The 11,231-nt window shown below is 44.5% G+C and overlaps 1 protein-coding gene across 2 annotated transcripts in view; it reads right to left on the bottom strand.

Annotated features, from left to right (window-relative positions):
• FLOT2 (flotillin 2) overlaps positions 1 to 10,434 on the bottom strand; it is a 321,407-nt gene extending 310,973 nt beyond the window's left edge. The window contains exon 1 of one of the 2 annotated variants that reach the window (XM_069226210.1): positions 10,151 to 10,434. In XM_069226210.1, the coding sequence (XP_069082311.1) occupies positions 10,151 to 10,199 (49 nt within the window). In that variant the 5' untranslated portion in view covers positions 10,200 to 10,434. The remainder of the gene's footprint in view (positions 1 to 10,150) is intronic. The other variant, XM_069226209.1, reaches the window with a different exon arrangement.
• Between the last annotated feature and the right edge of the window lie 797 nt (positions 10,435 to 11,231).

Here is an 11,231-nt window from a genome sequence, read left to right on the forward strand (position 1 = left end):
CCCTAAATTATGAATTGCTTTTGCCTCACTTAAGAGAGGACTATCCCTGTTTCTAGGACCTGGATATGGTTCGGAAGAAAGGGAAACTGTTGCAGAGGGACTCATAGTTCTTAATATTCCCTCCCATGAACAGCTCCAGTGGAAAGAAGAGAACTAGAACCATTGAAGGCTCTCTTTGGCTTCAAGAGGGAATGGTCTTCCCAGCTAAAGTAAGAGTATCATTCAGTGACAAACACTTTCATTTTTGGGACCCAGAAAAGGATTGCTGAAGGAGCATCAGACAGGTGATGAAGAACACTGAGGATAAGGAGAAGCAGGCCAAGGAACTTTGGCGAGGTGGACGGGAGGTGGCTTTTATAAGCCAGTTTCTTCAAAGCAGAGTCAATTCCATATGCGTTGATGCATTAGTTGTAAAGATTATGACATGAATGGTTTGTATTTACAACTGGGCAGGGGCTCTTAATAGCTGAAAAGGGGGTGGGGGCTGATGTAGAGATTGCGTTTCTTTCATAACTGGAAGCCATATCCCACAGAAACTGAACACATGGGATGTATTTTGTTAATTGCTCATGTTATATTGGTTTACATCTTGCTACCACATTTCTTAAGTTCTGAAGAATGGTTAACAACCGGTACTACTAATGGTAGTCACCTACACAACCTAGGAAGGAGGAAAGAGTGAATATTCCTTAGTACTAGTTCTGAGAAAAGTGAAAGACTCAAGCAGAAGAATGGTGGGGGTGGAAGTACCACAAACAAGCCTGAACTTCACAAATGACACACATATCTGTTGCAATAAGTGCCTGGACTAGCTTTTGCTCAGTCTAGTGAATAGGTCTCAGGGAGAAGGCTGTAACCTCAGAGAGCTTGAAGTGGAACAAACCTTAGAAAAGGATATAGTCAGCTCTATTTCATAGCAGACTTGATCCTGGATCTCATATCAAACATCAACAAGAAAATACACTAGGCTCTTGCCGGGAGAAGAACCCTTATACAATCCACCTGCATTGTTTGCAGTGAACAGATAAAAAGACAGCTTTACAAAAAAATGCGAAAGCTGCAACTTAAACACCCATGTTATCAATTTAACAGTGTCTCCTAAATGTAAAGTGGTTTAAGGAGTAACATGAACAAACACTGTCACTTTTACTTTTATCTAGCGATCACAGAAAGAAGTGAGGCCACAAACATGTTACGCACTTGTCATACTCCTACTTAGCATCTTGACATCAAAGCATATGTGAACTGGTAGGAACAGGTTGAGAGAGCTGTCTGCTGAGATATGCATTTCCTGAACTGAATACCAGTGGGATGTCAGTGGACTTTATCTGCCCCATTTACTATACTGAGAAGTTAAACTCTGCTCAACTTCAAACCTATATTGGCAGGATATTTAAGGTAGAGAAAGAGACAACCTATGGTCATGGAATTCTGATGCAGCGCCAGCACACTAAGCTCCCTACAAAAGATAAATTCTACTTATCCAGTTGTGCCACAAATAATGAAAATATCTGCACGGAGTTCCAAAGTAGTTAATGGTTTGTGTATCACGTTCTTTTTATAGCTATTCAGTTAAGTACTGGGAGCAGCTATGTACTTCCTACATATTGGGTAATTTTGAATACCCCGGAGCTAAAAGCAGCTCCTTTAAATTGCTGTATTTGTGGTGAACGTCAGCAAAATATATATTATTTTATTTGGAGTTCCTTTCTATCCAAAACCTATTGGTGGCCTTTTTTATATTTTTGACCCACATCGTGAAAATACTTGAGAGTTTTATAAAGCTATTATAACAGAGTTATTTACCAGGATACACAGGTCGTGACGTTATGGTGAAAGTGTGGCACTGCCACTGATATAACACTTCTCGACCAGAAGAAGCCAAGACACGCACTCTGCCCAACAGGCAGTCAGATACCCTCATTATGCAGCTTCTGTCTTGCCGCGTGGCGCTGGTGAGCCTTGGGCCGTATGTGCGTGTTTGTCACGGAGCAGGAGAGGGCATGAGTGATAAGGTGAGTCTCCTGGGACCCGCTTGGAGAGCAGCGACTGTTTGCGGTGCGGCAGATTTTTCCCCGGTCATCTCCCTTTTCTACCAGCCGGAGGTCTGCAATGCCTTTCTCCAGTCAGGGATGTGTTCATGGGTCACCGTGCAACTAGCTGCTCTAATTCCTACGGGGGGAGGGGCGTTCTCTCTGCAAGGTGGAGGTTTTGTTTATTGTTAAAAGTTATGTCTGCTGGCCTGCTGATTTTATGTGTATTTCTGCAGGTTTATTTGTTTGAGTTTTGTTATTATTACCGGTTCTCTTCTTTGATTGCTCCGTGACACTCGGTATAATGTTTACAGCAGGAACCAGCATGTGCGGGAAGAGCCACTCTGTCCGAGAGGTTTAGGTCTTTAGACTCTTCCTCTGTCGGTTGTGGGCGTGACTCCTGGTGTTTCACTGGTTATGTGTGTGACTGGTTATTTCTTCTGGTGTAGTTTCCTCCAGCTGGGGTGGGCGCGTATGGGTTGGCGGGTTATGGTGTCTCCTCCGCACCCAGCTGATGGCTTTCTTGGTTCTGTATGACATGTACAATTTACAACAGCTTGTCAGGGCTGTGTATAGTCGTTTGAAGTTTTTACTGGCCCCGGGTTCATTTTGGTGGCGCATTCTTCCATGTTTCTTACAAATGCTATTTTCATTGTGGTATCCTCTAGAGGCTGTTCTAAACAATCATATCAACATACTAAAATATTTGTGGCATGGAAACTTGCCATATAATGCTTTGCAGGGCATTACTTTTACAAAAATGTTTTACTCATAACTCAGCCTGTAGTGGTCCTAGTACAATGGGACCACCCTCAAAACATTAACCGCAATGTGCTCTGTCTACATCATCTGTGGGTCCCCACACTATGTTAGTAGGACACCAAAATAACACCCCTCCCACCACTGCTGGAACTTTTGTTTTACAGCTGGGAGAAGTTATGTTTTATGGGCCTTGTTTGTAATATTGTTGCACTAGACCTGCTAGCCTTGAAAATGTGTAATGCACAATGCCCTCTAGGGGCTACATACACAGGTACACTGCCTTACTTTCTCCCAATCTTTTTCATGCGGTTATGCTCTCTAAGGGCTGGCTGTATGGTTACAGGACCATGTTTCTTCCATGCTATTTTTATTGTGGTGTTCTTTAGGGGCTGTTCTGAGCATTCCAGTCAACAAACTATAACATTTGCGGCACAAAAACTCACTCCATAATGCTTTGCAGGGCATTACTTTTAACTCAGCCTGTGGTGGTCCTCGGCAATGGGACCACCCTCAAAACGTTATTTCTGTCTACATCTATGGGTCCCCACACTAGGTAAGTGGGGACCCCAAAATATTATCCCCTCCTACCATTAAGTGTCTTATAAGCTTTCTTATGGCTACAACTTTGGTTTTACAGCTGGGAGAAGTTTTGTTTTAAAGGCCTTGTTTGTGTAATGCAGTAGGCCTGTTAGCACTAAAAATGCCTTCTAGGGGCTAAGTATAGGGTTACACTGCATTACTTTCTCCCTTTGTTTACATGGAGTTATGCCCTCTATGGGCTAAAAATACGATTACAAGACCACGGGCCTGATGTATCAAAGAGTTTTACCCATTCTGTGTCTATGGGAAAATGTTCTTACATATGGCCCCATGTTTCTTACAAACAATATTTTTGTTACTGTACCCTCTACGGGCCGTTTTGAGCATTACAGTCCAATTCCAAAAGTTTATTTTTGATAAAAAGGTTTATATAATAATTGTATATGTTTTAATAATCTCTTCTTTTTACAAATATGACCATGATTCAGGCCAACTTATCATCCTTATTACACAATGACTGTGTTTGATCACTCTTGATATGTTTGGGTGACCTTTCTAGTTTAGTTCTCTGTGGCTGTCTTGTGCCTTTTTTTTGGGGGGGGGAGGGGGAATTGAACTGTGTTAGCCAGCCAGTAACTCTGATGGTGGGGTGGTGAAAGTGGTATTCTATTTGAATTAGAATGGCAGATTTAAATTAGAATGTTAAATGGCAACATTTTTGTTTTTTGCTGCAGCTAGAGGAAGAAGGTAAACGAAAGTGCCTTAGTTATATGCAGGGCCACTGGAATTATATGGCAGGAAAAGACAAAATTATGAGGCAGGGTTGACCAATTTATGTGGCAAGAGAAGTTCAGTTATGAATTTACAATCCAATAACTGTAACTCAAGCAAATGCAAGACATATTGCATTGCAATGCTTGTTCTGAAGAGAGTCAGTGGGACCTGGTGCTTAGGGCTTAGACTCTCGAGGTGGAGACATGACTTCGAGCCTTGGTGCCCCTGCAGCCCTGTGCCTGGTGCATTACACAGAGATTCGTCCAAGTGCTTCAGTTCTGAACTGGTGGTGTCCTAGCTGGAGTGTCTGTTTTCCTGTCAGCGTTTCAAATCTAGGCTTTGTTTGGGACTGCGGCCACTAATGCCTTGTCTGATATGCATGCACTTTGCTGACTTTGGTCCAGTTGGTGGTTAATCCAGCTGGGTCATTGGATGAGTCCATCCCTGTGAGGCAGGTGGTGCCTGGTGAGTAGTTCATTCCGGGAACGTTCTGGCAGACATTGTAATTTCGGCGTCAATATAGGCTTGGAGCTATCTCCGGTGGAGGGGGCTGCTGAGGTCCTTTTTCCTCATTTTGCTATGCCTGCGGGCATGGCTTAGTCATTACATCCATTGTTTCAGGCTACGATCATGGATCCTGGATGGAGCCTGAGCATTTGCCTTGTTCCCCACTTGCTTCTCCAGTCTTATACATTGGAAGGAGTTCTGTCACAGTTCTTTCCAGGTTGTCCCCTCTTATTGGCAGATCCTCTGTAATCCAGGTGTCTGTTTGCCCCCGGGTCTTGTGGATCGCGAGATGGATGGTATCCTGCAGAATTTTTACACTGCCTCTTGTTGATGCTTAGGAAGGTGGTAACAGCTTCCTCCTTGGTGTTGGGTTTTTGAGGCTCAGACAGAGGCCATGTTGATGGAGGTTGACATTGTCGAGTGGCGTGGTCCAGCTGGGGCTACTGGCTTATTTCCTGGCTATGTCGGCAGCTGCTATCATGGTCCATCGATACCTCTGGTTGCGGTCTTGGTAGGTGTCTCTTCCGGTTGGGAGACTCTCCTGGTTCTTCAGGCCCTATTCCACATCTTCTAAGCATTGGAATCACTCATATGCTTTAGGTGTTGGAAGGCGGGGGGGCAGTGATTTCTTGGTGAGAGCCCCTGTTCTTTCTGTAGGGTGCGGTGTTGGTTCAGGAATGGTTGGCAGCAGGATATCACCACCTAGACAGGGCCCTTGAGTCTGCGATTCTGAATGTGGATGTCCTGTGGGTGATCACATAGCGGTTCCTGGTGCATTAGGTGTCGGGGTGTTCGGCCGGTGTTGGTTCTGTAGCACCTCAATGACTCAATGGTGTCAATTCCATTCCAGAGGTTGTCCTTGCAGCAGCTCTTACCCCATGTGATCTCCTGGGGTCTTCCTGGCTATAATCGTTCTGTGGGATGCATGACATCCCATTGGTTCTTGTGTTCAGTAGCTCTCTGTTGGGGCGTCGAGCCCTCCTGGTTCCCGGTCCTTCCATTTGGTTGGGAGTTCGCCCCATAAGATTTTTTCAAGATGATGGCAATTTTTATTTTGTGGGGGAGCTCCTCCTTTTCGTGTCTAGATGCCCACTGGTCGATGGGGCTTCTCTTCCCCGGTGTTCTCTTGTGCAGCCAGTGCTGGTTCTCCTTTCTTCTCATGGCTTTTGTGTGCCTGAGGGGTACTCAGAGAGGGATTGAGTTGTTGGGGGGCTTGGTTCCAGACGGTCCTGCGCCCTGTGTGCTGTTGCCTGAACTCATAGATGCTATAGATTCCCTCACATCTGCTGGCTTTATTGTCAGTTCAGGTGGTCTCCCTGAGGATGTGCTTGACTTTTTCCCCAGGTGTTTGCCACAATTGATCGATTTTGAGGTTGGATGCCCAGCTATGTCCTTGGCCATTGGTCTTTTGTTTGCTTTCCTCCATTTCCTTCGCTCCAAAGGTCTGGTTCAGGTGTGTGGGCTCCCGTTGTTGTAGTGGCTCTGGCATGGTACTGCTCTGTATGATTTCTGCTGTTGCTGGTTACAGTGGAGGGTCTGGAGTGGCGTCTTCCATCTTCCCTGGGGCTCCCAGGTCTCCTGGCGCCCTCTCTGTCGCATCTCAAGTTGGCAGCTTGGCTAATGAGCAGGAAGGTTTATATGGTCTCTTGGCCTCTGTTCCCTGTTGTGTCCAGGCATCCAGACGGTAGAAGTTTCAGGCTTGGTGTGTTCGACTGCAGGTGTTTCCTTTTTCAATTTCTATGCATCAAGTGCTGGACATTCAACTGGTTGATTTTCCTCTGGGTCTGAGGCCTGCCGCTCTTAAGGTGCAATGGGCTGCGATTATAGCTTTTCAGGCCACCTGGGGAGGGTCTGATGGACGATCAGGGTCTGGTTCCAGGTTCTTTACAGGGTTTTTCAACTCTTCATCCAGCCCCTCAAGTGGTGGTTCCATTTTGGGATTTGTCACTGGTGTTGCAAGCTCTCCAATATCCCTTTTTTGAGCCTCTGACCTCTGTGGGGTTACACCTTCTGCCTTTGTAGATGTCCTTTTTTCTAGTGACTGTAAGGTCTGATTGCAGGCTGAGGAAGCTCGGCTTGTTGTCTTGTCTGTCTCTTTACTTTTGTGGGTTCTTCGGTTGAGCCTGGCTTTGTGCTTAGGGTGAATTCTCTGATAGTCATCAGCAGGAGGCGATTCTTCTTGTTTTTTCCCTGATCTTATGTCTCCTGGGAAGGTGGAACTTCCTTTGCTTGATGTGCAAAGGGCAATTCTGACTTACCTGCAGCGGGTGCAGGAGTTCGAAGTCTGCTCCGCTTTATCTGTGTCCCTTAGTCCTGTCCTGAAGGGGGATAAGCCTCCCACTCAGAACTTGAGCAGCTGGATTTGGTCAGTGATTCTTCCTGCCTGTAAGTAATTTGGCCTGTCATCTCCGCTGGGGAGGCATGTCCGCTTCTGTTGCAGAACTCCTGGTTGCTTCTTTGCAGGTGATCTGTCGGGCTGCCACTTCGACAATGCCCACTATCTTTGGTCCCATTCTTGGGTGCTTCAGGGTTCAGAGAGTCTGGACCTGCTGGGTACCGGAGATCAGGGTTCTGTGTTGCAAACAGTGTTTTTCCTGTGGATTGGACTTGTGTTGCACTTTCTGTGCAGTTGACCTGGTCCGTTTTTGTGGCTTTGGTACATCTCACTATGTGATTCATCACAGTGAGAGGGACTAGGAGGTAATGCTCCAGTCACTTACAGTAGTAGCATTACTCCAAGACCCTTCTCTTGCTGTGACAAATCAGGCCCTCCTTCCCGCCCTTTGGACCAGTCCAAATGTGTGGTGTTCAGGCTTGGTACGGAACAGGAAGTGAGAAGGGACTTTTATGTACTGGGAAAGGATTGTGACTGGAAGCAGAGGTGCCTCAGTATGGGATTCATCACTGCAAGAGAAGGACTCAGAGCAATGCTGTTACTGCTAAGTAATTGCAGCATCAACGTCCAGGACCCTACATCTAAATCTGAAACCCAAGCTCTCTCCCGGAGACAAAGGAATAATATGAGTCAGGGTCTGCACACCAAAGATACTAATGACATATTTAATGATACAGATACCTTTAACCCTTTTCCTTATCCAAAAAAGAGTGGCTGAGGTCACGTTCAATTCACAAATAAGTATATGCTTACACTGTGCTTCCTAGCTACAGCTAGCACTACTGGTGAGAGGCGGTCCACAGTACATGATTTTAATGTTCCCCTCAAACCTGTGTTTTCCTTTTCCTTCAGGTTATGTCTTTTTTCTTATTCCTACGCCTTCTATTGCTCCATTTCTGCACGGTACTCCGCCCACTTATCCCATCTAATTTTACCACACACTTTCTGGGACTATCTCTGCCAGCCATACCACCCACATTACTAAGCCCAATATCATGTATGTATCAATTTAAAAACGTTATCACATAAGCACAACTCTTTTGACACAAGTAATAATGCAATCAAATGGTACAACTACATAAAAGGAACATTACTTTATGCCAGTTAAGTTGGGATTGAAATAACATGGAGTGGAAAAGCTGTAGATGCTAAACGAAGAGTATGAGCCCAATGTACAACAGAGAGAAGAGAATTCCAATGTTTAGAAGCATGACATGAAAAGAATCAAAAAGGGGATTCGAAACAAGGCAAACAAAGGGTATAGTGACAAACAATAATACACTTAAATCAGATCAAACAAAAACAAAGTGGGAAAGAAAATGTAGACAACCAAGATAAATAAGATAGCGGAGGATTTAGGAGGGGGCACTGTTAAAAAAATATATATATATTGATGAAAAGGACACAAGAATATAGTTAGTAAGACCAAACAACAGAAAAAAAAACAATGTAACAATGTTTTGCTACCCTTGAAAGTTATAAAGCTAATGAGTGCTTTTTAAAGCAACAGGTAAAACAAATAGTATATGCATGGAAAGTAAGCGAAGCCAAAAGATTAATACCAACATTTGTAACAAATTAGGGCAGAAGGAGAAATTAGCATTACTGAGGATGCTGAGGGAAATCATATTTTAATCATGGGGATTAAGATGGTTTGAAAGGACATCCAGGACTTAAACAATAAGAAACTATACAAAGACGAAGCATATGAATTCGAAAATTATCACTAGACAGAAAGCGGAAATAAGAGACAAAGAAGTGCCAGGGATCCTTGTACTACCACGTTACTCTGCTTTCTTCTTTACATCTTTTTATCTATTCATTACTGTTTTACTACTCTTCATTAACCACAATGGTCCACCTGACATTTTACATGCTATTTTCACCACTGTATTTCTTCACTCCATGCCAGTAATTTTTATTTTATGTCACTTGATGTAACTGCTCTTTTACCCGATCATTCCTCTTCATTCAAAAGTTAGCTATTTTGCGCCTACAATGTCACTCCCTCCTACATTATCCTGTCATCATCAGTCCATTCTACAACTCTTCTGTCTTCTCACGTCTCCACCATCTTCTGCCATATATTATTTGCTCTTTTCACGTGATCGCCCCATGTTTATCACATTACTGTGTTTTTAATCCTATCCAAGTCAACCTTTGATTTTTTTTTTCTTTCTTCTTTAAAAGGGTTCAGTGAATACCATGAACAAGCACCGAGCTACCATGACTATTACCTAGTGATCACAGAAAACAAGATTGTATTCATCATCCCGGTACTCTTCGTCCTAGGATCTTGATGTACTCCATCTTGTTCTTCCCGTGATCTTGCTTTCCCCCTCCATGCTTTACTCTGTACTCTTTTTCTCCAAACCACTCTTACTCACCCGTCATCTTATTTTTTCGCCCACACTTAATACTTCTTTCTTCTTCACATGATTTTAACCAAATATGGCACTGACGTCTATCAGTCATACTACTCCTTTCTTCCCATGTTACTCCACCTTCTTTCGCCCATTTTCTTCCCCTTCTTCTAAGTAACTCCCCCTCTTCTTGCAATGATCGAGCACTTTTTTACGCTACCGCTTTCAGTCTACGATTAGGTGACCATCCTGCATTCCTCTACTCTCTTCCTGTCATCTTAAACTTCTTCCTCTCCACTTTCCTTCATCCTGTTCTTCCCATTCATTTGCTGTTTTCCTCCACCACTACTCCACTCAGTGTTATTGCTCATCTTCCAACATGTGTTGCTTCTACCAATTTCCCTATTGCTGCTCCTCTTCTTCTTTCTACCATACCTTTCATTAGCATACAGAAATGGCACCTCCCTCAATCCGCACGTTTCAACGCTCATTTCCCTCATCAACGTTGCTACCACCACGTTAATGGCTTATGAATGCACCTCAAGGAAGGACTTTAAATAATTTTGCACTCATACACAATATAAACAACCTCGTGAGCACGCTTACGTACACACATAATGTACCACGCCCAAAACACTGGAATTTGTCTCTTTCCCCTCGATCCTCCCCCTTCCAGGAACACACCTCGTTTCCTCTCAGCCCCTCCCCCACTCAAGAACACTGCCAGATTTGTACCCTTACCATAAACATCCCCACCGCCCTCCACCAACACTCACCTGACACCACCAGGGCCTCGTTGGGTCCTACCGTGTGGCAGTTTCCCATCTTCTCGGAGAGTGGGGGCTCTGTGCGAAGCCTTGAACAGAGACTGCTGGTCTGTCGGGGGACAGGGTTGAGGAGAAGGGGTGTGTATCTATTACGATACAAACGGTACTATCATAAGGGGCTCTGCACAAGGACAAGAGACGCCCGAGCAGGGGTGAACTCCTCGGTGCAGCAGGACTGGGGCGGGGCTGCAGCCTTTTCCACAACAAGCTTCCCCAGGCGCGGCTCAGAGTATGGCTGCCGGGAGCGAGCGGCTCGTAGTCAGAGAGGCGCGCGCTCGACCGAATTGACCCGCTCGCGCCGATTAGCCACACTGCTGTCAGAGTAGTGCGCAGATGCGGTTTGTAGGTGGGCGGAGTCTGCGACTTATGTCAGAGTCAGGGCGGCTGTCTATTGGCGTTTGCCGTTAGGCCATTCAATGTATTAACTACTAGGGAGCACGAGTGCGCGCCTAGGACAGAGTCTGGGATTTCTGGTCATGGCCAGGGGCAGCATATAATACTTCACAGCGGGCGGAGCTAGTTCTGTTATGATGCAATTACGGTACAATACAACTACATGCATTTATGACGTAATACTATTGGACGGAATTTGTAGAAGTTTACTAGATGATGGCAGGAACACAACGTTTGTTTTGTTCAAGTGAAGTCAAAGCTTTATTGAAAAGTAAAACATGCATCACTTGCATTGCATTATTGAAAAAAAAAAATCATTTTAAAATTAGAACATGATAAAACCAGGAATTAAACTGCAGCAGTTACCACAACGAAGTATCCATTCAGGTGAGGGGGTCCCTTAAATCTCCCGGACCTAATACACCGGTGTTTTACCATAATATTTACTGAAAACTATTGTCTAACAATGATACAGCGGTCAAACTATAATAACTACAAAAATATAGTGGGCCAAAATGTGAAAGGTAAGTATGTTATATAGTAACTTTTACATGGTTCTTTCCACCCGTATGTATTTATAACAAAGACCCAAGTCAGGTGGGAGACTTACGATTGCTTAAGTGCTTTATTATACTTA

The sequence above is a fragment of the Pleurodeles waltl genome, chromosome 3_1 (genome assembly GCF_031143425.1).
Source record: "Pleurodeles waltl isolate 20211129_DDA chromosome 3_1, aPleWal1.hap1.20221129, whole genome shotgun sequence".
Taxonomy (NCBI): domain Eukaryota; kingdom Metazoa; phylum Chordata; class Amphibia; order Caudata; family Salamandridae; genus Pleurodeles; species Pleurodeles waltl.